The following is a 27,044-nucleotide window of genomic DNA, read 5'->3' as shown; positions in this document are numbered from 1 at the left end:
ACTTCTGCATTTTGCTGCTCTTTTCTGCAAACAGGCTACAGTAATTGTGCAGTGTATTACCTCATTCCCAGTAAAACTCTTTATATCAACCTAGTTGAGTTTTTCATATGTGTTACTTTCCCTCCCATCTGTGTGAGGGGAGAGAGGCTTGTGAGAACAGGCTGTATCAACCCAGGACAGTGAACAGAGAACCACAACATTAACATTTCTTTGAGAGGTTTTTCTTCCTCCTCTCACCTTCAAATACTTATTACTTCAAATCATTTATACCCAGTATAAAATGCACAATTAGGCTTCTAAAGTTCTAAGTAAATTAACACCAAGTATAAGAGTTTAGTCTTCTATTACAAGATCATCTGAGAAAGCAATCAATCTGAGGAGAGACTGGTGATGCAAACTGAACAGATTCCTATGTAGACTATATATTTAGCTGCAGAAATATGAAATATCACCTATCTTTAAATCATAAAGAGGAAACTACTAGTAGAGATGTCTTTTCCTTGGAAAGGCATACTGCAAAACAAGATACTAATCTTTTCTTACCAGAGCCCTACGGCTCTTTTCACAAGATATCAGCATTTACACTGGTTTCCAGCCTTTAAACTGTGGACATTTCATGTCACCCCAAATTACCGTTCCAAAGTAGACTATGTGCCTATCTTTTCCTCAACAAAACACAATATCCTGACATACTCCTGTACTGCTCATTCATCTTCCTCTAAGTTTTTATTGCCAATCTAATGTTCCTAAAATAATGCAGATTTTATTTGATCTTGTACTTCAAAAAACTGTATTTTTTTTCAGAAGGTTGTCCTCCCGTCTGTATATACACTGCTATCTCTGACATGACAAACTTGTCAATTTTGTGCAGTTTATATTAAGGCATTACAGCATCTCATGTGTTGCTATTATCTCATTGTTTCTGAATAACTAATTCAAACTTTATCCACCTGTTGGCTTTCCTAGATAAGAGGTAGTTAGGTAAAGAATGTTTTTGATTTTGGATGAAGATGTTGATTAAGTGTCTACTTCTCTCCCTTAATTTGTTCATTTTCCAGACTGTACTTTGATGAGAGCAATTGGTTTCCCCTTTGGATTTTATACCCAAATGCTCTGGATGCCACTTAATCTCAGGAACAAAATTGGTAAGAATGGGCTGTACATGACAATTATGAGGATCAGATTCAACATTTCACCTTAATTAATCTCTTAACTTCCACTTCATTTTTGGCTACTGATCACATAATCACAGAAACATTCGATCTGGAAAAGACTCTCAGGATCACCAAGTCCAATCGATATCCCTGCTCTACAAGGTTCACCCTGCTCACCCAAGGTTCACCACATCCCCAAACACCACATCCAAATGACTTTTAAACACATCCAGGGTTGGTGACTCAACCACATCCCTGGGCAGCCTGTTCCAATGTCTGACCACTCTTTCAGTGAAAGAATTTTTCCTAATGTCCAATCTAAACGCGCTCAGCCACAGCTTGAGACCATTTCTTCTTGTTCTATCACTATTTATCTGTGAAAAGAGGCCAGCACCAACTTCACCACAACATCATTTTGGGTGGTTGTAGACAGCCATGATGCGTAACTTCTACTTCATCCCCAAAATCTTTACATTCAGATGACACAGATCTGTGCTTTCCACATACTCTCAGCTCTGTTGATGTTTTCACACTTTCCTGTTTGCCTGTCTCTTATACATGCTAACAAAGGGCAGTTGGTAATTTACCACTTTAACCCAGTGCCGACTGCATTAATGTGAACAGTCAGCCTCTTTCATCCTCACAAAGTGTACCACTGACATCATCATTATCAACTGCCCTTCACAAATCTCCAAACCAGTCGAAGTCTTTTCTACTAATACCTTTTACAGCCTGGAAAAATCCACCATCAGCATTACCATCTGCTGCTTCCTCACCTTGAGTCTAGTGTCACTATTTCTGTGTTGACTAGTGTTATATAGAGGTAACTTCATTATGTAATATTTAGAGAGATCGAAAACAGCAAATTAGAAGATAAATTTTCTCCTTAATATTTTATAGCAGTCCAAGTTCTTCACAAAGAAAAATTTGCCAGTGGAACGAGCTACCCAGGGAAGTGGTGCAGTCACTGTCCCTGGAAGTATTCAAGAAAAGACTGGATGAGGCATTTAGTGCCATGGTCTGGTTGACTGGCTAGGGCTGGGTGATAGGTTGAACTGGATGATCTTGGAGCTCTCTTCCAATCTAGTTGATTCTATGATTCTATTTTCCCATTTGTTCATTTTCTTGCCTGATGGGACTCCCTCTAATAATTCAAATATTGGAAGAAATGAGATTTCTGCTCAGCCTTGCCAGCCATTTACCCATACTGTTGGCCAATTTTAATTTTAATAGCATGCCTACAGGGTAAAGCCTTAGTACTTATTTTCACTACAGGTGAAACTTCTCTTTCTCTATGGCACTGTTAATTGTGTCTGACTCTTATACCTTCATCCACAACTGTTCATTGCTGCAAAAATGTAAGTAACTTGCTCTGTTCACTGATCTCTACTTTGCCATAACAAAAGTGATTCACAATATATCAGAATGCTTTCATTCACAGAAAGTCTGGAACAACTGTATGGCCAAAAGCTGAACTGCAGCACTTGAGCCATATGTGGCTTCCAAGTAGTTCAAATTCTGCTCCTCTGCTAGGACTACAGGAGCAAGTTTGTGCTGATACAAAGGCTGCTAGGAAGTAAAACGATGGCTTGTAGGCCTTACTAGAGATGACTTTGGTGGGTTGCCTTGGCTACAACTGCACATCCATTTCAGGTATCCTGTCCAAATTGTAAACCGCTCCACCCAAGCTAAGTGGTTTGTGCCCTGTGATTCTTGATGAAGAATACAGCCTATAAGGTCAGAATATTTGTGCCACAGTGCAAACCTTTCCTTTGAGCTTATTAGGAAATTGTTGGGGTTTATTTCCCTTGCTGAATTTGGCCCTTTATTTACATTTTTGTTCATCACAATAGGCTTCTTAATGGAAGAAAAGGTGCAATATAAAGTAAAAGGGAAATGTAAGTCTTATAAAATGTCCAAGATAATAATCAACAAGACTTAGGAAAAGCTTCTAGCAAGGTAGGTGAGCCCATTTATGGCAGAGATAGAGAATTCAGTCATTGTCACCCACTTGAAAATCACAGGTGCACAATCAGATATCACTATGGGACTGAACTTTTTGTGAGACTAGTAGTTAGGGTGTTTGAGCTGTTTCTCCCTGTCAAGTAGTTCAATTTTTACTGCTTCTAACAAAAGTATCTAATGAGCAATAACTTTAGAGATGTAGCAGAAATGAAGTGGGATCTTTATTCTGACTTGGGGTATGGTTTGGGTTTTTGGGAACTCATAGTAGAAATCTCTTATGATAATGGTTATTCATGACAGTGCTTATCTATGTACTACATTTACAAAACAAAACAGGAGACGTTTGTTGCACTGACAATGTCCAGTATCTCTGATTTCTTCACACAAAACTAGGTAAAACTAGGTAGAGCTAGCATAGTATAGATGATTCCCAAGTTATTGTGCAAGGAAATGTAATGCTATGTGAAAGTGTTACAGTTTCTTAACAATTGAACAGGCACTGCTGAAGCAAAGAGTGCAACTGTGAAAGTTATCGGTCCTGTATGCAGGAATACCAAAGGTATACTGCTCACTACAGTTCAGATAGACAGTTCTTTTACAATTACTAATACCAGATTTCTATCCTATGCTAACTTTCAAAGTGTTCCATTGTGTTCAGTCCCAAGCCTTTAGCCCCTAAGAAGGCACTGGCATTTTTAAAAGGAAGAAATATTTCTTTTGTAAAATATTAAATATGTTATTTGAAAATATGGTACCTTCTACTTCTAATTGTATTACAGTTCAAATCATAAGGTGTGTTCTTTTTTTTTTTGTTCAAGAATTTTAAAAGCAACTAATTTAAATATGCAAAATTATCTTGAGTTGTTCATACGTGAACTTAAAAGCCATGCAACACAGGAAAATTAAGTAATTATGCCTCCAAGTTATTTACTGCAATTAAGCTCATTTATCATATGCAAATTAGTGCAAACTGGTCTCATTAGTTACTAAATTACTCAATATGAGCTGAACAATGTAGCACTCCAGTTTGTAATGAAAAATCCCTGTAGAGGCAAGCAGTATCAATTAAGCTAATTTGCATATGCAAATATATTCACTAACTTTCCCTTTTCTCTATATTTAGTTCTACATTTCCTGATCATTCTTGATTATATGAAGAATATGGGGTTACTGACCCTTTTCCACACCTTCTCAAAAGCAATGAAGTAACAGAAAAAAATTAAAGCCCCTGAAAAAATAATAATCTTGCTGCTAAGTCTTACAATGACTTTCAGCCAAAATTTTAATAGGAGATACCTGAAGTAATATTTTTCACTGGATTTAATAAACAAATATAAAAATACATATACAGAAATTTAAGACTGAAGATGTCTTTACTTAAGTCTATTTCATTACAATGCCACTTTTCAGAAGAAGAAAGATAATTAACATACTGCTATTATCTATTTTTCTCTTCTACTACAAGCATTTCTACTGTTCATCAACTAGGTGATTTTGCTTAGAAAACACCTGAAAGACTTTTTTTCCCTGACTTGAAGATTCTGGGAATTATATTTTATGGATATGGTCTTCTGCCTCAAGTCTACCATGGAAATTTCTTCAGCATGACATACAGAAATCAGCTTTGGCTTTGGAAGTGTTTGATATGACTAAGGCTGCTTGGTTGTAAAATCAAGATGTAAAATATCACAAGATGAACCTTTCTTTCTGTTTTTAGAACAGCACTACAAACAATTTCCAGCTTTTAAAAACATGCTGTATTATGCTTCTTATCTGTCAATAAACTCTGAAGTATCAAAATATTAGAAGGATTAGAGAGGCTCCTTAATTTCTGAGTGTCATGGGTTGAGATGACTCTGCTGCTGATACTCAATATCATGCTGCCATCATGTCAGATTCAAAAATGAAAGCTGGCTGGAGCAAAGTATCATGGGGCTTGAAGTTCATGAGAGGCTTTCTGTTCTGGTTGCTGGCTTTGATTTTGGGCTTTGGAATGTTGCATGCTTGAGTGGGGGAAACCATTTTATCACTGGCTTCTGTGCTGCTTCTGCATTTTGCTTTGCTGGAAATGAGCTAAGGTAGTTGTGCATTTCATCATTTCCAGCAAAACTCTTTATCTCAGCTCAGAGTGTTTTTTGGTGTTACTTTCCCTCCAGTCTGTGTGGGAAGGGAGGTAGGGGGGTATTGTGGGAACAGACTGTATTAACTCAGGACACTGATCTTACACTTCAGAATATTGATAGCAAAAAGGATTAAGCAAACCATTACTTCAGCTTCCTCAGAGTAAAGTCTGAAATCAAACACAGGTAATTCCCAAGGTACAAGAAGGGTTGTTTACTTCACTTCCAAACAATACTTATCGCAATACTGCTTTGAAAGATAATTTCTAGGAGCACAGAACTAAATGAGAACTCTTAGAAATGTATTCCACCATACAATCTGATTGTTCTTTTAAAAACAATGTCTTCTAGAGATTATCTTTCTGCCTGTAAGATCACAGGGCAGTACTTTGAAGTTCATTCAAATATGATAGAAGTGATGCATTTGAGTGCATGACCCAGACTTTGCTTCCAAGTGCTGATTACTCTGCTAAAATAAGACAAGATTTTAACATATCCTGACAAACTTGACATCATTATTAATTAATTTTGTCCTTTATCTGTCATCAAGAGTCTATCCCCTTTTAAATGTCAGGGTGGAACTTCCTATTATCAATTGAGAGATTAATGGGAGTAATTTGCTAAAGCACCACCCTCTCTGAAAAGGCCACACCTCAACAGATATTCAATATAATGCTGATGGTAATTTTGACTGAAAATCCACAGGTACAAGTTCAATGTATTTTTTTTCCCACTCTTACCATGCTAAAAGTTCCATCCTGCAACCACTTTAATTTATCACACGTAAGTGTAAAAAATAAAGAACAAAAGCTTAAATAAGTAATAAAATTATTAATTATTTTCATATGCAATAAATAAAAAAAACTCAAACATAAATTAGTTTTCTAAGGAGGCCATCCTAGTTTGCTTGGTTTTGTTTGGTTTTTTTTTTCTTTCATAAAGGGTCATGTCTAAATACCTAAGGAATGCATATAAATAAGTCCCAGTGAGCTTTTATCTAGGTATTTGTTAAAATCCATATGCAAGAGACATACCTTTAGGATACCTAGTAAATGTTTACATATGCAAAGCAACATGCTGACAAATTACAAAACCTAAAATACTACAAAACTGCTGCTGCTTCATTTTTTTCTCCATTTCTGAGATGGCATAACCATGCTTCTGCACAATATCCAGCACAGTACTATAGATATTGTTCAGGTATCTTTGATAAAGTAACTGCAGCACACATATTTGCTTTCAGAATCAAAAACTTCTTCTAAGCCTCTGCCAAGACAGTTCAAGTAATTAAGTCATTTCATTCAAGATTTTTGTTATGAAGACAAATTTGTTCTACTAGTTAACTTCATGTTTTCCTAAAATTATCTAGGCTTCTATTCTGTATTTAGTTACTAAACAGAGATGTGAAAAATCTCACATTATCCAAAGTGCTTTTGAATACCACAGCTGAGTAAGTACAAAGAAACAGCTCCCAGTCATTAAGTGGAGCATTTATCATTATAATATCCTGAATTACCTCTTTTGTACCTCTCAAAAGATAATACACCAACCAATATAGTTGCATTTAGAAGTCGTGTACATTGCTAAGAGCAGATACTTAGTGTCACACTTGGCCTAGGGAGGTTCTCCTTCCCCTCTAGTCTGACTTGGTAAGACCACACCTGGAATACTGTGTCCAGTTTTGGGCTCCCCAATTCAAGAGAAATGGAGATCTGCACGGCTTTTATTTCTCCAATGCTGGGGGTTTGGCCCTGCTGACAAAACACTAACACCACATTTTGTTCTTAAATGGTTTTGCTCCACATCTGACTACTGCAATCTAGGAATGGCTGTAGCAAACCTGACAAAAAAAAACCAAAACCAAACAAAACCACCAAAACAAACCAAAAAACAAACTAAACCAAATCCAACAATAACATAATCCACATGTTTCCATCAAGGCTCATTTTTTAAAAGTTTTATGTTCCTGGAGTACGATGACCTGTAGAGCATAACTAAATTCTTTGACAAATACCAAATTAGCTTTTATCTCATAGCTGAGGAGGTCTAAGAAGCATACTGCTGTTCACTCTCTTCTCTTTGTCGATTGTTGTAAATTTGTGATATGTAATTGTGACAAATGGGATATCAGGGAGGAAAGTGCTGCTCATAAACCAAAAAAAATCCCTGAAATATATATATGACACGAGGCAAATCACCCCCACAAAATGCTGGTTTGTGCACACACACACCCACAAGCACACACATACAAATACGTAAAGGTATTTAACAAGCAAATATCTACTGCACAGTTCTAACCAATTCACCTAAATAATACTTGCCCTCCATTGCATTAACACTCTTCCACTCATGGGCTTTCTAAAAATAAGGAAATATGAGCTTTAAAAAAAGCCTCCCAAACCCAAAAATCTCATTAATATAAGTGCTGACAACACTACTATTCAAATTGTTGGCAAAATAGGACTAGCTAGTTACTTTGATTTTTCTTGGAAAAGCCATTTTTTTTACCTGCAAAATATGACTTCCCAAATGTGATTCAAATACTTCAATGGCAAGTGCACTGGGACTTCTCCTGCGCTGGGCACCTATAACTGAATAAAAAAAACAGTTATGTTACAAGGTCTGCACATTCATTCCTAATGCACCCCTGATCAAACCTTTTGGCAGTAGCTATTTCAGTGCGTTCTGAATTTTATAAGCCAACATAAATTTGTCTTGCACATAGTAAATAAAATTCAGATTTAATTATCAGTGATTCCAATATGAAGGGTAAAATAATAATAATAGTAGTAATAATAATAATTTTCTATTTAAATGTCTAAGAAATCTGGAAATTAATAATTTATTCAAATATATCCCAAGTCCCTGCAAAAGCTTTTGGTTTTTATGTGACAACAGCAGCATGCAGAATTTAATGAAAAATACTACTGAGAAAGAGTAAAGATTTCAAAATATGGAGACTAAAAACTCAACATTACTCAGGAACTAAGAAGGTATAAAAGATTTATCCAAGCATGTTACTTATCTTACTTGAAACTGAAATGAATTAAACAGTACATTAAAAAGTTAGCATTTGTAAACATATCTGAAATACTAAAGTTATTGCTAAACAGAGAGAAGTATTTTAGTTTCCAGATATATGTTAGTTGCTGGAATAGGTATTTAAAAATTCAGCTTCTACATCTAAATTACACAGTTTATAAGTACAAAGTGATTGTTAATAGATGATTATGTTTCAAAGGCAGCAGTGTCTACAGAAAAGGCTGAGAAATCACAAAACAAATATTTCATTACAACTCTCTACGCCAGAAGCACAAACCTAGCAATCCACTTGGAGTAAAACCAAAGACAGGTACCTACTGCCAGCTGAGGGTTTATTTGCCACGTAACCAGAGAAAGCTAAAGCACTGAAAAGAGGGACAGGGTTCTAGGAACCTTCCCTTCTTTTCCTTTCTTAATGACACAGACAGACATATTCACAGCAGAGAGAAAAGGTGAAATTCATTCTGCACCCTTCTAAAGTGTGTACAAAAACATTTACATCCAAAGACCCTGATAGTGTGGTGCCTCTGCCAGTTTATCTTTACATGTTGTTCTCTTTACAATGCACAGTAAGAGCAACAAAATACCAAGCATCCACTAAAATAACCAGAATGGATGACCGCCATTACCAAACAGGTTAATTTAACACCAATGAAAACAAAATATGGAGCAACAATTTCTCAGTCTTCTACGATACCAGCTGTCAAGCATGACATCAGTAAGAAAAGATAAATGCCAAGTAATGATAGTCATACTGACCTAAAAATGTAGTATCGTTCCTTATTGATGCTTCATGCAATTTCCTTACCGGAAATTCTAAGCTATTTATTACCGGGCAAACAGGTGGCTTCACAGCCAATAGCTAATAGATTCAGGCAATAGCTCATAAATACAAATGGCGACTGCTGGAAAGCCTGCATTTTCTAAGTCCTCCTCTCTTCTCTGAAGACATTCAAAGAGTGTAAATTCTAACAACTCAAAAGTCTTCTTCAAAACTACTTGTGCTAGTTTGAGAGGTTCCAGGCTCCCTTCAGACAACCAGAGAGACAAAGTTCCGTCCCACAGGGGCAGGCCTGGCCATCCCAGGATGTTATAATAGATTGTTATTCTATTCTGTTTTCCAGTATCATAGCTTATAACGTGGCGCCTGGCTGGTAACACTCTCCTCTCTTCTCTTCTCCTCTCCTCTCCTCTCTTCTTTTCCTCCCTGTCTTTCCTCCCTTCACTTCTTTTCTCTGGTAACAGCATGCGTCCCTACTTACCTCATGGTTTGTGTGGAGGTGAAGGCTTCCAGCTGGCAGGGAATTCTGAGCTGTGTAATGCGGCCTGCTGAGGCCTTGTAGGCCTAAGCTGGGTAGAAGAGTTTCAGCCTACCCTCAGGCCTAAGGACAGTGGAAGCGGTGGAGGGTTCTAGAAGGTCTGTTTAGGCCTAATGGGTTTTAGTCTGCTAGACTTGGCCTGGTTTGTGAATGTACTTATTCTAGCTGACTGTCTTTCGTATATATGCTCTTGTAAATAGAATCTCTCTTTAAAATTCCAATCATATTCATTTTATTTACTCCCCGAGTGGAGTAAATATCAGTTCTGTCTTCCAATCCCAGGTGGTTTGTGGCCCTAAACTGGGACGCTGTTTTATACTACCACCCAAATTAGTAATAGACCAACTTTTTTTCCCCTACAGTGACTGATCAGACATGTCAGCGTAATATTATTCTTCTACACGTTTAAGTCACTTAGAGAAAAACACTAAGAGTAAGAAAAAAGACTAGCAGTCTTCTGATTCTAAATAATTTTGCTTCTCTTTGCATTGTCTCATCTTTTCTGTAGCTATACTGATGTCTGCTAAAACCAGCAATGCTTCTTTCATTAAAAAACAACCCCACACCTATTATAGTTTCTAGCAACTTAGATTCCTTTAAACTTCATTTTTGCAGACAGACTTAATGATGATCCTTCTTTTGTTCTTAGTCTGCCTCCAGATGTTATTAAACTTCTGTCTGAATTGGAGTTGCACCTATGTTTTTGAGAGAAACTTTAGTTGCGAGACTAAACATATAGCATTGTAAAGATTGTCAGTATTCCCATAATAACTGTACTCAGTTAGCACTGAGCTTTATACAGTCAGTTTTGGCCTGATAGGCATTGCCTTATATTAGTATCCATAAGAGCACTGGAAAAACAAACAAACAAACAAACAAAAAACCCCAATACAATCAAAACAACAACAACAAGAACAAAGACTCCCAAACCCATGAAACCTCCTTAAAGTCCTTTAGGTCCTTTCATTCTTCCATCTACACGATGTTACATTTTCAACACACAATCTGAACACGTCCCCATTTGGAATTTGTCTTCTGATTAATTTTCTGTTTCCTGCTCAATATCCTTCCTTTATAATCCCCTAACGTTATCTATTACCTATTCAATGTTAATTGTGTGGGTTTGAGCATGCAAGCACCATAACTTGAATCCAGTGCACAAAGGCAGAGCAATGATTTCTTAAAACAGCCACTTTCAATGATGTTTAAAGGTTAGAACATCAGGTCGTCATACTTCAGACACTCAGTTCTATGGCTCCCATGAAAACACTTCAAGATCAGTGAATTAAGTTAAAAACATGAGACACACAGATTTTAGCTTTAAAATTTGTCAGTTAATTCCTTCATCAATACCTGCATCCTAGTGGCTGGTATACACCTACGCTGGTATCTTGCAGTACTTTCATGCTTGCCAGATCATTAACATTTTTATAGCAGCAGCCCTCTTGGACGTATGTGTCTTGCCCTTGCTTAGGTGATACGTGGTTGTAATGACAGTTCCTTATTTTACTACCTAGGTAAGTATCCTACACAGAAAACAATGATGCTTTTGGTAGCTACACTACAACTCTCTTTGGGAAACGAAATAGTTCTTAAATATGCACTTCTTATATCTCATCCATTTCCCTAACTATCATTCTTCACATTTTTGAGGAATGAGACAAGAATATTGAGATAAATATAGAACCGGGGAAACTAGTTTTATTTGATCTTCTGACTCCACTGCCTCGCTATTTTCCTTACTTGAGCTTTCAAGATTTCTCGATACCTATCTGCATCAGAAGCAATATACAATTTTGAGTACACAAATGCATATCACATTGACACCTTTCAAAAACATGGCAATTTCACAGTCTAATCACAGAGCATTTTACTTTAACTGAATGGACTGTTGGCATAACAACAGATAAAAGAAAGACAGAGTGAAACAGTTGGATTAAGACAGCACTCATGTTATTTTACTCTAAAATTTGAAAATGCAACCATCCCACAAGCCACAGCCAGTCACCTCTGTATCTCCCACCCTGTGGATGGAGCCATCAGCAGACATAGCTCAGCTCCTCAGTGAAATCTTGGAAAGCAAGGGATTTAGGATCGCTATCACATCTATAAATCAAAGTAGTTCAACAGAGCTAAAAATGTGGATGTGCATCTTTTTTTTTTTAATGTGGATTTTGTTTTAAATGAAAGTTCTTTACAGAAACAAAATAATGCATGCATGAAATACATTTCTTTGAGGAGCAGACATAGGGGAAATTAAGATGTGAAGAAGACTGAAGTATGTGCATTAGACTTGAAGAGTCACAGCTCCAAACCCAAGTTAAATCCTTCAAGGCTTCTCCTTCTTTTCCGTGGTATGAACAAATATCTCTAAATAGTCTTTTTTTTTTTTCACATGTTTTGTACTGTCTACATTTATTTGATAAAGGTTAAGGTTTGAATACACAACTGTTTTGATTAACCACAAAGTTGACAGAACCAATATTTATATTAAATATTGACAACTAATAGTGATAAGACAGGAAAACTGTTCACACATGCTCTTTATAGTGCTGAAGCAGGGGAGTCTGTGCATCAAAATCTTTTACTTTCCATATGATTGGACTATAACTTTTATTGTCCCACCTGACACTCTTATTCCTGGCATAGGATTATTCCATAACAAGACAAGACAGAAAAAAAAATCTAACTGCTCACTAATTCCTCTTTAACTTTCCTCCCTTGGTGACTAATCCAGCTATGCACAAGGTGAAGGAGGAATCACATCCCTTTCAGTGTCTTGGGGGCAGTCTATGCATGCTTAATGTAATCTCAAGAGCATTCACAATTGTGCTAGGAAGAGTGGGAAGCTCTGGCAAAGAAATATGTAGACTTCCTAACAAAGACTTGATGTGCATCCTGAAGAGCGAGAATTTCCTCTTAAACTCACTTCCAGGTTATTGGAGTACAGAATGACCCAAGACTGATGTTCACTGTGAGTTTCTACTAGTAAAGACAGAGTTCTAATTAACCTGGGGCAGTAAGTATTGACTACTAGGAATAAAAGCATGTATCACCAGCACAATCATGAGTTCTTTCTAAAATACTTTTGTGAGACAGAAGTATTGGTTTTGTAGAAAGTTTGGCAAAATTCAGACCAAGAGTTTTTAAATTCTGTTGTGTTTTTTTTAACAGTTTGAAAACCAGCTTTAAAAGATTTACTGATATTTTTCATCAATTCCCCTGAACTACTATACACTTGCAAATATTTTTCCCCCTCGATCAGCCTCAAAACCCTTATTTTTATATTTAATTTTGCTGACTTTTCCTGGCATTACCTTTCTGCATGCTTGGAAGCAGAGGTGGATATTCTGCTACAGTCTTTTAGGAAACCTGTTGTCTGAAGAATTATAAATAATACAACGTATTTTTCACCTTCTTATCCTAAAGAGCTCTAATCATGACTGACCATAAAGTCAGAATTAAGTTAGCAAAGCCTGAACAGATCTACACAAATGTGCAAGTTCATAAACATCTCACCAAAAGAGCACATTACCCATTTTATTCACAAAATTTTACTTGGCTAATTGCATAGAATCCTCACATAGGGTTGGCTAATATTTCTTCCTGTAGGTATTGACAAAATGCAAGATTATTTTATATGAGAGAAAATAAGATGTAGAGCTGTCTGAATCATCTCAGATTATTACATGCAAAGCAGTTCACAGCATGAGCACGGCTGTAACCTTACAAGTACATCCCAAAGTTTAACTTCTTTTTTTTTTAAGTCAGAAAAAGAAATTACAGTGCAATTTATAATACATTTGCCTTGGTGTAAAATAGATTCTACATAAAAATGTAGCTTTTGTTATTTCTAGGAACATCCCCAAGTGCTTATGGAAAGAACAATGCAGGTGAATGTAATAATCAAGGTGGTTTTACAGGAAGAGGTGAGATGACATCGTAAAATCTTGGAACTTTCCTGTAAGTAATTTGGAAATGCTTAAAAGCTGTGTCTTAGAAAAGACAGGGATGCTGACTGAAGGGCTCAGCTGAACAGCAGATGAAATGTCAGGGAAGGACAAAGCGTAATCCACATTAGGCTCAGAAAAGCAGACCAATATTTATGTATGCTAACATTCACAAAAGTTGGTTTAAAAAAAATTACTTCCTATTTAATATCTAAACTTCAAAGATGATTAAGGGGCTGCAGCAACGCCCTGTGAGGAGAGGCTGAGAGACCTGGGCCTTTTTGGTCTGGTGAAGAGAAGACTTAGAGGGGATCTAATCAATATTTATAAATATATAAGGGCTGGGGGTCAAGAGGGAGGGGACAAACTCTTCTTGGTTGTTCCCTGTGACAGGACAAGGGGTAATGGGTATAAATTACAGCACAGGAAGTTCCAGCTCAACATGAGGAAGGACTTGTTCACTGTAAGGGTCATGGAGCACTTGAACTGGCTCCCCAGGGAGGTTGTGGAGTCTCCTTCTCTGGAGAATTTCAAGACCCATCTGGACATGTTCCTGTGCAACCTGTGCTACACTCTGTGGTCTCTTCCAACCCCTCACATCCTGTGATCTTGTGAAGTACAAGTTTTCTTCCATTCATTTTTCTTTTGCTAGCCCGATAATGACTGATTCCAAGTTTTGAAAGAAATCTCCAGCAAGACTGAATTCCTCTGCCTACCAAGTATGCTGAGGGCATAAGGTACAGCTGCTAAGTATTCAAGGTCTTGATCTAAAGTGAGATGAATGATAGCCAACCACCATGATGTAAGCAGAGATGTTGCCCTCTGATTTGGAAAGGGCATCCAAAGAAATTAAATTATGTCACCAGTTTACCTCACCAGAAGACATCCTATGATCCAAACTTTGGGTGTCTTATCCACCCTCACAGATGGGAAGGAGAAATAAATCTCAGGTGGAATTGCAGGTATTTTATCTTGGTTTAGTAAAGCTGTGGGAATCGTTAACACTGTGCCATTACCAACTAAGTATCACAGCAATAAAGTATCAGAACAAATTTGTCACAAAGGACTACATGCAAGATGCATAATGCAATAGATGATAATCAACTTGCAAAGCTAACAATGGTATTTCAAACCTATTTTTTGTGTACACAAATGCCTATTATTGTAGATGTCCATCTTCTGGCCAGCAGTATAGAGCATGTATTCATTAATGGGGAATCCATGGTAGGGAAAGTAAGCCAAAACTTTCCATAAAGTAAGTAGTTATCAAGAATGTACTGGTTAATTAAAGAAAAAGTTATATAACACAATGACAGCTCAGTTTTATTATTTACAGTGGTAAGATGATGCTTAATCAAAAGCTCTAGGCATTTACAGAAATCTTAGTAAAATTTGCACTTCAAGTTGCTTAATGCTTTTAAACCCTGAAAGCCTTTGTTTCAGTGACTTAATATTAATTAAAATGTTGTCAGAAAAGCAGGAAGTGCTACATCACTTGTTAATTGGATTGGAATCAATGGATCTGGAGACTTAGAATGTGTCCTCCCCTTAAAGGGGATTCACAGTGAACGGAAAAAATAACCTAGGTAAATGGCTGTCTTAGTCTAAGTTTTGGTCTATTCTATGACCTTCCTTTTTTCTTCTCAAATTATTTTTATCTGGTTTATAGGTCTGCTCCTTCCCACAGCATCTGTTCTTTGGGGAGTGGGGGCAGGGTGGGTGGGGAAGATAAGATTGTGTGGGCTTTAAATGTCTTCTGTTTTGAACTCCTTAAAAATAAACCCCCCCAAGAATGAAAGCTAAACATCTTAAAAGTAAGTACATTTGAGATTTCTGTATTCTCTGCTTGATAACTCGACTGGCACCACTTCTTAATTAGCACTTAAATCTCATTTCAGAGATTTTTCTTTTCACTGTGAAGGATGAAGTCTTTGCTGTGCAAGAATTTCCAGTCATCTAAGCAAAGAGAGTTCTCCGTCTGTGGCTGGGGGAGGGAGCACTGGCCTTTCTCCCACACTGTAGTAGTTACTATAGGAACTATTGTGTGTTCTTCAAAAGGGCTACAGACAGGGTGATTAAAATTCTTCATGGGAGAACCCCCACTCTTCTCCTTGACAATGAAATTCTTCAGGGAGAGAGCTAAGCCTCCAGTTCAGAATGGCAGCACCTGAGGGTGCAGAGAGAGTCACCACAGCTTTAAACTGAAGCACAAGAAGAAAATACAAGAGCCTGCAATCCTACATTCATTTTCTTCCTCTCCCATGAAATACAAGAGCATTGGCCAAAACTCATGAGAAAGAGAAGGTACTTCATGCAGCTTCCACCATGTAGAGAAAATGTAGAAAGAACACACAATTTCCATTAAAATCAATATCAGGAGAAGCAAAATAGCTGCACTGACTAAAAAACAATTAAAGATAATTATTAATAGTCACTCTGGCCATTAGCTTCTCTGTAGGACAGTAATACACACTGATATAGAGGGGAGAAACTACTGTTTCTGATAAAACTGAATTAAAGCTACTTCCCAGAATCAAACTCACTTTATACTGGTTATTTTATAAATGTTTACAAAGTGGCCTTTTGTTCCCAAAAATCTGTAAGGAGGAAGAATTTACACAAAATTTAAAAATAACAGTTGGGATTCCACTGAAGATTGCTCGTTTAAATTGCACTATCACAAACAGATATAACTCCACCTATTCTTCAAGCATATGCCAATATTATTAGATGGCAGCAGTCTTAAAGAACAGAGAAACCAGCTTTTCATTTCATTCCAGAAAGGATGAGTTAAAAATACGGGGCAATATGAAAAGAAGCAGAAAAATGTATAAGAAACTGTGGAAAAAGTAGATGGGATAGCTGAGAAAGTGCTGGTGAAGACAGCTGCAAGTAAAATACGCTTTCTTTATTACTGCAGCTCTAGCAAAACTGGCATCAATAATTAAAGTGAAATAGCAGCTTCCCAAGAAATCCAGTTGTTGTAAAGAGATGGGGAAAAAAAATCCCAACCATCCACAGAAGTATGGAAGAGGCAAAGTTGGGACATATGTGTAAGACAAGGGAAAGTGACACACAAAGGTGAGGTAAATTGAAGACTTAAAGCCGAAGGAACACAGCAGTGGTTTAGCTAAGTGTCCACTCTGCAAAAATTGACCTCACTGATGGACAGATGCATAAATGTTATAGTAACATGAAGAGACTCTCTAAAATTCAGTTCCCTCTTCCTTATTCAGATACAACAGTAAGACAGTTATAAGAGTAACAGTTCTATTATCTTACTTTTAAACTAGTATTAAAATTCCTCTGGGAAGAAAACTGCTGTCACCCTTTTCCAGATTCAGTGCTACAGAAATGGTTTGTGTCACTGATTCTGTTCTCAGGAGGAGGACAGGGTATTAACATCAAGTCAGAACAGTGTTATATAGTGTCAGACTATACTTGCTGGTAAAACTAAGAGGCCTACATCTGTTGTCTTTTTTTTTTTTTCCAGTTTGATCCCAAAGGTTCATGTTATGACATTTGTAACATCTGCTACAAATGTAGAGGTAAGTCAGGCACAACCTTATTGCTTCCAATCTAATGCCCCATCCATCCACAGGGCTTTTCATATGCCACTAGTACATCAAGGGGACCAAAAGCTGTTCGATCTACATGAAGCAGGCTATAATATATTTCTGAACACCAAGAAGGAGAAATCTTGCTTTGTTATGTCTCCCCCCTTGCCTCTTCTTTGTTGTTGTCTTAAATCTTGGCAGTGTTATTTCAGAATCTTCTCTGAAAAAAATATGCAGGCTGCTCCTCCTGAGAGCTTATACAATTGGCTTTTAATGCCTTAGACAGTGGTATGTTGCAAATGTGCAAGCTGTGATTCACATCCTCCCTTTTTTCACTAACACTGAAAAATATCTAGCTTACCATAACTAGACCCTCCTATACAAAGGTCTGCTTTCTTGCACAGCCCTCTTTTCCTGCCTTACTTCCCCCTCTATTTCACTGGGTTCATTGCACCATTTTATGAACAAACCTGACCATTGTTTTCCATCACTCAGTGGAAAAATGCAACTCCTGGCAGACAAACAATACTAATTTCATCTGTAGCAGTAACAAAAAAAAACATCAACCCCCCCAAAAAAGTACATTAATAGAGAAAGTAACTAAGACACTTTACACTAGCATTCTTTGCATTAGCTTCTCATTACTACTGACGGAGTAACAGATGCAAATTTTTATTGCTAGATTCATACTGGATGTTAGGAAGAAGTTCTTCAGCATGAGGGTGATGAGACACAAGGACATGTTGTCCGGGAAGGTTGTGGAAGCCCCATCTCTGAGGGTCTTTAAGGCCAGCCTGGATGAGGGTCTGAGCAACCTGATCTAGTGTGAGATGTCCCTGCCCATGGCAGAGGGCTTGGAGCTACATGATCCTTGAGGTCTCTTCCAGCCCTGACAATTCTATGATTCTATGACTTGAAGATTTAAATTCTTGGTTGTAAATGGCCTAATATACTGTATGCTGTGAGGGCTGTGAGCACTTCAAGTGTGATGCCAAGGGTAGGCATTTCACAACTGTCTGCACAGGAAGCCAACCATTTGTTATTCGGCTACAACTACCCTCTGGATTTTCTTAAGAAATATATATAACTTCTTCTGACAGCAAGTGGAATACAATTTTAGAAACTAACAGCTTTAGATGTTAGCGAACTAGGTAATATATTCAACACTCAGTATCAGACACCAAAAAAAAGAACAAATTTCATATTTGATACAGTAATTTAAATTCATAATGAGGGCCACAGAACACTGCATGATAGTAGAAGAGAAAGAAAACCCTGCAAATGATGATATAAGCAGTTGTAGGCTTTGGTGACCTGTACTTCTAGTACACTCACTTTTTTTCTATCATGATCACATGCTAAGACAACACTGAAAAAGAACAGACTCCCTTATGTCAAGTGAATACTAACAATTTTTAAATACATCAAACTTGGCTATTGGCAAATGTAAGAGTCACATCCACCACTGGAATACAAAACCTAGCTATGATATGAGCAGACAATTACTGATGAATGCATCGTTATCCTGCCAAAGTAGGCGGCATACTGAAACAAATCCAAATGCACAACTATTTTGAATTGTTTCTGGTTCTAAGGTGATTTTAAGGCTTTGACAGACTTGGGTTTATGACTGCTGCATGTAGACGGTGGATTTGTTGTTATGCTACCTGCCTTTCATCCTTTTTGTGATGCAGTCAGAAATAAGATACAATGAAGACTCATAAATGAAGTGAGGACTGGGTAGCAGTCTGCAATCAATTCACATTTTCGGGGAAGGAGAAAAAAAAATAATCTGTATCATCTGCCAAAACTGAACCATGTAATTAACTGAGGATTCTGGTAAGAACCAATTGTGCCACTAGTCAATTATTTCTGCTTGTCTTTCTTCTCTCTGTTCATAAGGGAAACTCCAGGAAAGCACAACTATTGACAATTTGGTGATTTCAAAAAGTAACTGAAGCAATGTAATGAGATTAACATGACCAGCTGTAGCAGAACTGCCAGCAAATGCTTAAAATCTATTGCAACTGGTTCTTAGTTTCTTGCTAGAAAAAAAAAAAAAAAAAGACATTTTCACCAAGAAGTTTTGTATTTCAGTATTTCTGAGGGTTGAAAAATGACCATGCATAAGCTACAGTGCAAATCACCAAATCCTAATGAAGCATTCTTCAAGGGAAGTGGTCATCCCCATCAGAATACTGGTTAAGACCTTTCAATCTGGGTGACAGAACACTGAAACAAGGCTGCCTAGGGGCATTGTGGAGTCTCCATCTCTGGAGATATTCAAAACCAGCCTAAATATGTTCCTCTGTAATTTGGTATAGGTGATCCTGCTCTGGCAGGGGGGTTGGACTGGATGATATTTGAAGGTCTCTTCCAGCCCCTGACATTGTGGTTTTTTTTTTTAAGTCTTTATGGATACAGAATCCCTTTGAAACCTTGATGACTAATATGAAGAAATTACTGCAAATAGTGATACAGATTTTAATTTTTGCTGAGGTTAAAAGAATTCATGCATTTCTTAACGAATAAGCTTGAAAATAAATTAGACGTCAAAGTATTTTCTGTTACTACTATTATTTGCTCTAGCATACAATTTGCTGTTTTTATATGCAGGGGAATATTTTTAAACAGTCATGTTAAAAAAAAAATTCAATTTCATTCACTTTTAGAGATGCCTTCCAGGGACCTACAGAGAAGTTTGATCAGAAGACAGCTAGAACAGTTATGGAAGTGAGATCTTAGTAAGGAGAAAACAGGAACTAAATTTTTTGCAGCCAAAGAGAACGTTGTGTATAGGCTCAACAGACACTTCTGCAGACTCACATTAATTAACATCAGGAATTAATTTAGCTAAAGATTCCTTCTGCAGTGAGGGAAAATATTCCTTTCATTTGATTATGTCACAGCTTAGATTCCCACTTGCTACCTTAAAAAGTCAAGACTGTCCTGTTGTAACACCAGAAGCATGGCATTCACACTTCAAAATATATGTTGAACACATTAACCAAAGCTGGATGGGTTATTCTAGCCAGATATTTTGGTATTCTTTGGCAACTGAACTCAAAGGCATCAGAATTTATTTCCCACACAGTACTTGAATCAGATTTGAACACAGATGGTTACCTCAGCTTTGGGGGCAAAGCTTCATTCTGGAAGATAACACTCTTAACTCTTTAAATCAGCTCTTTCTCACTTTCTATAAGCACTGATAAATATAACTTTTTTTTTTTTTTTCATTTTTAAAGGGCTTTACAATTACACTGCTAATGTACTGCATTTAGATAGTTTCTCAACAACTACATCTTATTATACACCCACCAAATCTAAGGTAATACGTGTATGCCTTTGATATAAAGAGAAAGAATTTGCTGGATATAACAGCTCAGTAGTCTGAGCTGAGATTTTGCTGAAGTAATATCCTTGAAATTCTGCTTATATTTTGTTGTATTCCCAAATCACCCTTTAATTCTTACACACATTCTCATGCTGCCTCAAGTCCAGATGAAGAACTAGATTTTCACAGCAGCAAAAATTAATAAGCTTGAATTACAAATTAAACACAAAAAACTTTTTTTTTCAGAGTAAAACACAATATGATACTTAAACTAAAATATGGTAACAGAGTTGAATGAAGACTGCTCAAACCCAACATAGAAGACCATTTATTTCCTCCTTTCCTGTCACCCACAACACTTAAACATCCTGCAGAAACAAACCAATGAGTAATGCCTGGCACTGTTTATCTGGTTTTCCTATGTCTTTTAGCAACACAGTCTACATTCTGGCATTTTTCATCATGAATACGCTATCTTAAGGGCATTTTGGATTATTTTAAATTATCTGCTGTACATGAAACACCAGTTTACTTTGTTACCAATACAAAAAAATGAGTTCACTTGTAAAAAATATATTTATCCTCAATAATATTGTAGGAGGTCAAGTCTGAAATGCTGTTATTTTCCTGTGAATACTGACTAACAAGTTTTTCAATACAGTGGCTTTGCCTCATAAATGCAATATTATTGCAAGGTATATTCCACTTTCCACAAATAAGATGCACTAGCATAATTAAACATTGAGCAAAACTGACTCAACTTTTCCAAATGTATGAATGAAAAACTCTGCTTCAAACTTCTCTGAGAACAATTCTCATAATAACAGTGACTCCTCTTACAGAAGGGGACGAATCCAAGAAATAAAGAGGCACTTACATGGCTGGAAAAGGCAGACATTGCTGTCCCAGCTCATGGACAGACATCTTCTGAAGTGAAAGCCTTATTTTGGTGAGTGATGACTTAAGGGGAAAAAAAAAAGGACTTCTTTACAGAAAAAAGAAAAGTGGATGGCAGAAAGCCAAGACTGACAATCAAAACAACTTTAATAAAGGAAGGAAGTTTTGAAGAATGTAAACTAGAAGGGAGAATTAAGGATAATCCAAACAGAGTTTTAAAGCTGTGCCTTGTTTGCAAATCTCCAAAAAAAGCAAAGTAGTGGTCTCCACTGTGGTGCTAACTCAAGGTGCAGAACCCATGCTGGCTTATCCCTCACCCCTGTTCACTAATAGAGGCAAACCCCTCTATTTTCACTGAGGTGAGTTTTAAGTTCACTATTTAGTTGACACTTCATACCACCACTTGAGTATTGCTAACAGTGGAGCTAACAAAGCTGCAGGGACTCAGCTGCATTCTGACTTCCATATACAGCATATCTGTGTTGCTTATCCATTTGTTCTGCAGGGTTCAAACACTCTTTTGAGTCATCAACACACAGTACCTTCAGCTGGGCTAAGAGTAGGTCTTTACATTCACAATGTAGGCAAACATGGACTAGCTGTTAACAGCTTAATGTAGCCTTTGGCAAAGGCCTAGCAGTGCTAGAAAAGGCTATGAAACTTTCCCAATAAGCAATACAAAATAACTTTTCCATCCCTGTTACCTGGGCTGGGCTGCTTCCAGTCCCTGAGCTAATTTATACTGCTGCATAAGCAATTTCTGTCTAAAGAAGAATCACCAATTAATTCTTAAGAAATTATTTTCCTTAAATTTAATGAAGAAAAAATCATTATACAAAAAAATCTGGAAAGGATTGAGTGCAGCCATTTCCCATCTCAGTTTCATCTTTTACACTATCTTGAATAATCTTTTCTTTCACCACTTCTCTTCCTATTTCACACTAGCTTATTTGTATTGACACTTCCAATCACACACAAGTTCCTTAGCAGAAACACATCCAGTATCATCAGAAGACCCAAAGCTGTGTAGTGGGAAATGGATCACTCTTCCAGGCATGTGAAGCTCCAGAAGGCACCATAGCTGGGAATCAAATTATTGGACAAGATTTGTATTAAGTCAAAATGGCTGAACAATTTAGTTACTAAACATGTACAAATACACCCATGTTCCTAAAACCTCAGACACCACTATTCCAAAAATCTGTGTCCTGGAGGGAATAAAGAAAGAAAAAAAAACAAAACCATTGCTTTCACTAAGAGCACATTGCAGAGAAGTTACTGTTCACTCTTCCAAAGTTTCAAGGCCTCATCATCAGTGCTAGTAGAGTTCCAAACAGCTGCAACTTATCCTTATTTTCATGTTAATCACCTAAAAAAATTAATCATTTTTCTGCACTGGAGACAGTGATATATTTAAGTTCTTCCTTGAACAATGTTAGCTAGAAAGGAAATTGAAGCTGTACTATTCCATGTATCATTAGCGAGCTGCAAATCAAGTGCACAGCAGAATTCACAATGTCAGCTTTTAAATTTTATTTCCTTAAAATGCATCATGGAAATATCAGGAATGAACAGCAATTAATGAAGACAGTTTCTCCCACTAGTTTTAAATTTGGTTGTATTGTACTATATTGATGATAAATACTGGGCCCGATAGAAGAAAGCAACTTTGTCCTCTGTTAAGCATCTGAAAAATAATTTAATTTTACTAATCAGAAAATAGAAATAGGTGTTTTTATGATGTCTCCTACAGCAGCACAAAATCCAAACATCACCAACTCCTTCTGGCAACATGGTAGGAGGTTCAGCTGTCTTCCAAGTGTGATACTGAATCCATAAGCCATGCACAACACCAACTTGTGGACAAAACACACCAACATTTCCATAGAATTATGGAGTGGTTAGGGTTGGAAACCCTCTGCCACAGCCATGACCATCCTTTTCATCCTTATGCAAAGCCTTGTTCAGTTGGGTTTGAACACTTCCAGTGGTGGGAGATCTGCAATCTGCCTCACCACCCTTACGGTACAAAAAATTATGTTTTATATCCAGTGTAAATCTACCTTCTTTCAGTTTAAAGCTGTTTCTCCTTGTCCTGGTTGGATTTATGTGTGTCAGCCACAATAACAGAATCACACAATGGTCTGGGTTGGAAGGGACATCCAAAGGTCATATAGTCCAACCCCCTGCAGTGAGCAGAGACACATCCTCCATGAGATGAAGTTGCCCAGACCCCTGTCAAGCCTCACCTCAATTATCTCCCAAGATAGGGCCTCAACTTCCTCCTTGGGCAACCGATTCCTGTGTTCTACCACCCTTATGGCAAAGAACATGTTCCAGTAACAGAGTCCAAACGCCAAACATAGGCTCCCATGAAAGTTCAAGTCTTCCTATTCCTTTATTATTAGTTCCCAGGTTACAACTTGAGCTGGGTGCTAAAAGAGACTATTCTGAGGGAAGGGTACAGTTTATCAAGCTTATTCTATAACAGATGTGTCACTATAGGACTTTGTCTCTTATAAGCTCCCTTTATATCACGAAGAGATGAAGTAAGATTTCCCTGGAGCTTGCCATTCTCCAGGATGAACAACCTTACATATCTCAGCCTGCCTTTGCAGGAGAGGTGTTCTAGTCCTCTAATAATTTCCACGGCCCTACTCTGGACCCACTCTAACAGACTCATGTCCTTTTTGCACTGAAGACCCTACTAGATGCACTACTCCACCTCAGGATTCCCAGAGTAGAGCAGCAAATCACATCTGATGATCTGCTGACCACACTCCTTTTTATGCTGCTCAGGATACAATTGGCCTTCTGAGCTGCAAGCAGATTGCCATCTCAAGTAAAGTTTTCCATCCACCAGTATTCCTCAAGTCCTTCTCTGCATGATTGTTCTCAATCAGTCTATCCCCCATTGTATATTGATATTGGACATTTCCCTGTCCCAGGTGAAGGACCTTGCATTTGGATGTGTTGAATGACATGAGGTTCATATGGGCTCATTTCCTCCTCTGGAACCACATCAATGAGAACTGACATAGAGCACCACTTCAAGTACCAAGCAAAACATCGTCAATTTGGGTATTCTGGCCAGTAACAGGCAACTAGTACTTGCTGATTATATGCATTTGCATCTGTAGATTATCTAGTTTGAGACTGCTCTCTTACTCCTAGTTCTTTCCACACTCAATCCTGTAGGAGTCTCCCAGTCCACAGAATCTTAGAATAGCTGAGGTTGGAAGGGACCTTAGAGATCATCTACTGACCTAGTTGAGATGCCTCTCATCTAGACTCAGCTGCTCAAGGTCTCATCCAATCTGGCCTAAAGCACTCCAGGGAGGAGGCATCCACAATCTCCCTGGCAGTGTGTTCCAGTGTCCCACCACTTTCATACTGAAGAAGGTCCAGTCTGAACCTGTTCTCCCTCAGCTTAGAACCATACCCTCTTGTCCTGTCATTAGACACCCTTGTGAAAAGTCCCTATCATATTGTGTTAAACGTAGTGAAAACTACTGTGACAAGCAGCAAGCCTTTTCAGCAACTCCAGAAAATATTTAAAATGATTTATTGACTGTTTCTGAATTCTGTCCTTCAGTTTACTGAAATAAAGTAATTTAGGTTTATTAGTTCTACTTAAGAATGTGGAGCTGACTTAAATATTCTTTAGTTGCCTACTTTCAATAAGCAAATAAATTAATAAGTAATTATTTCTTGCAACTATGAGTGAAGTGGGTTGTTGGCAACATCCCCAGTATATCATGTCCTGATCCAAAACACAGTTAAACATTTCATTATAAATTTAAGCACATCGGTAAACTTACCACACCACTTTAAACACAGAAGCTAATAGGCCAAGGAGTATTTTTTAAATAGGATGCAGGGAAAATGGTTATTCAAATGCAAATAAACTCCCTATATTTTATCTCCTTTCCCCAGATTGTTCACCTAATAAAGGATATTCCTAGGACAGAAATGGTATATGGACATTTATAACTTTTGAAGTACTTTTGATCCAAACCCCTTTTACAAAGGAGCTGTTTGAAGAAGATGAATTTTGAGTCTGTGTTTCATATAGCATTACTGCACACAACTGTATGTTCAGTAACTTGTCATAAGATCATCTAAACTAATAAAAAAATAATAGCTGTAAAAACAGTCAGTGATGAAGTTTAGCAGAGAAAATAAACTTTGTTCTAACTTCAAATGCAAATAAACTTGATGGTATTTAATATTTCTCAACATGAAGAGATTTATTGCTCCATTCTTTGCTAAACAACAGTTTTCTTGGTTAACAAAAAGAAAACTGACACTTCAGTTTAAAACTCAAAAGAAACATAGACCTACATGAAGTCCCTTAGAACAACTCACCAGAGCGATCCCAAGTTTGAAATACACTACAGATACTCCCAACAGTATAATAGTATAGATGTAAAGGTCTAGATAAACAGAGGAAGACCCTAGAAACATCCCCCAAAGCCTTCTGTCCAGCCTATTCTGCAAGCATGACTGACTGTGTCATGTTTATTGTTAGCCCATCTGGACAACAGGTGCAGTACTTAATGGCCACAGTGTATTTGATTATCGACTAGTGAGTATTTCTTCTTGACACAAAAGGCTGCAGACTGACCCTCGGTAGCAAACAGACTTTCTACCCATTTCTGCATTCAAAATCCCAAAACCAAAAAGAACAGCTTTAAGATTTTAACCTGTCTGGAAGTTTGGGACAGAGCTTCCACATACAACTCACATCTGTCAAATACTTAGCTTGGCAAGCGTGGATAGAGTGTCTTAGAAGGAAAACCAAGAAACAACAAAAAAAAAAAGGGCATGAATTTCAAGCTTGGAGGCCTCTAATTACACTGTACTTAAAGCTTAAGTACAAAATGTAGTTAAATTGCTGCACTAAAAGCACAAAAGATCCTCCACCTGATTTGTGCCAATGTACCTAAAGCTCACTGATGCTGATCCCAGGGAGACTTCGCCACTTAGTCCTCAGAGAATTCATTTTGGATCCTTTTCAAATGAGTATATAAAGGATTACTTGGATGTTTTGGTAAAGCTACCCAATAAATTAGTCAATCTGAGATTTTATTAGCTGCAAAGCATTGCAGCAGTCATACAGCTGAAGAACACTGAGGGAATTGAAGGCATATTAGTCATTTATTTAGGCAGATACCAGAGATCAGTACTCAGTACAGGCAGTTAGTTGTAACATTAAGCTAATTGGCTAATAGTTGCAGCAGCACTTATAAGGTTTTTGTACTGAGAGGTGTGACCCCTTCTTGAACCAATTTATGTAAACCCAGAGGGAGTCCTAAATTTATTCCAGTTTCATGAATGCATGGTCTGGATTAAGAAACCAAAAGCAGAAGAGTGCATAAAAACCACTGTGTCAACCAATCACCTAAAATTTACATGCTGTCAGCTAGAAAACTTTCTGTTTAACAAATTACTTGAGATGATAAATGTTTAAAATAGATGTAATAGTTTGGTATTAAAATTGTTCCTATTTCATCCACTGCATATTATGGGGCTGTGAGGCATGGGGGGTTTTCTGCTCAACCATACCTTTGGCTATTTGTCTACTTGCAAACTTTTATAGATGTGAAATATTTTAAGAAGTTCCTCAGAAATGGCCTGAGGCAATTTCAAACTTAACAGACCCTGTCCCACCAGAGCTCATTATAGTGAATTTTATAACAA

General features: G+C 37.4%; 1 protein-coding gene across 15 annotated transcripts in view; it reads right to left on the bottom strand.

Annotated features, from left to right (window-relative positions):
• NPAS3 (neuronal PAS domain protein 3) overlaps positions 1-27,044 on the bottom strand; it is a 665,104-nt gene that overhangs the window by 321,364 nt on the left and 316,696 nt on the right. For all 15 annotated transcript variants that reach the window (XM_064148527.1, XM_064148538.1, XM_064148548.1 and 12 more), the window contains one exon: positions 7,748-7,830. In XM_064148527.1, the coding sequence (XP_064004597.1) occupies positions 7,748-7,830 (83 nt within the window). The remainder of the gene's footprint in view (positions 1-7,747; positions 7,831-27,044) is intronic.

This window comes from Pogoniulus pusillus, chromosome 1, assembly GCF_015220805.1.
Source record: "Pogoniulus pusillus isolate bPogPus1 chromosome 1, bPogPus1.pri, whole genome shotgun sequence".
Lineage (NCBI taxonomy): Eukaryota > Metazoa > Chordata > Aves > Piciformes > Lybiidae > Pogoniulus > Pogoniulus pusillus.
The sequence above is the reverse complement of the archived record's forward strand: the minus strand, read 5'-3'. Positions and strand labels throughout refer to the sequence as shown.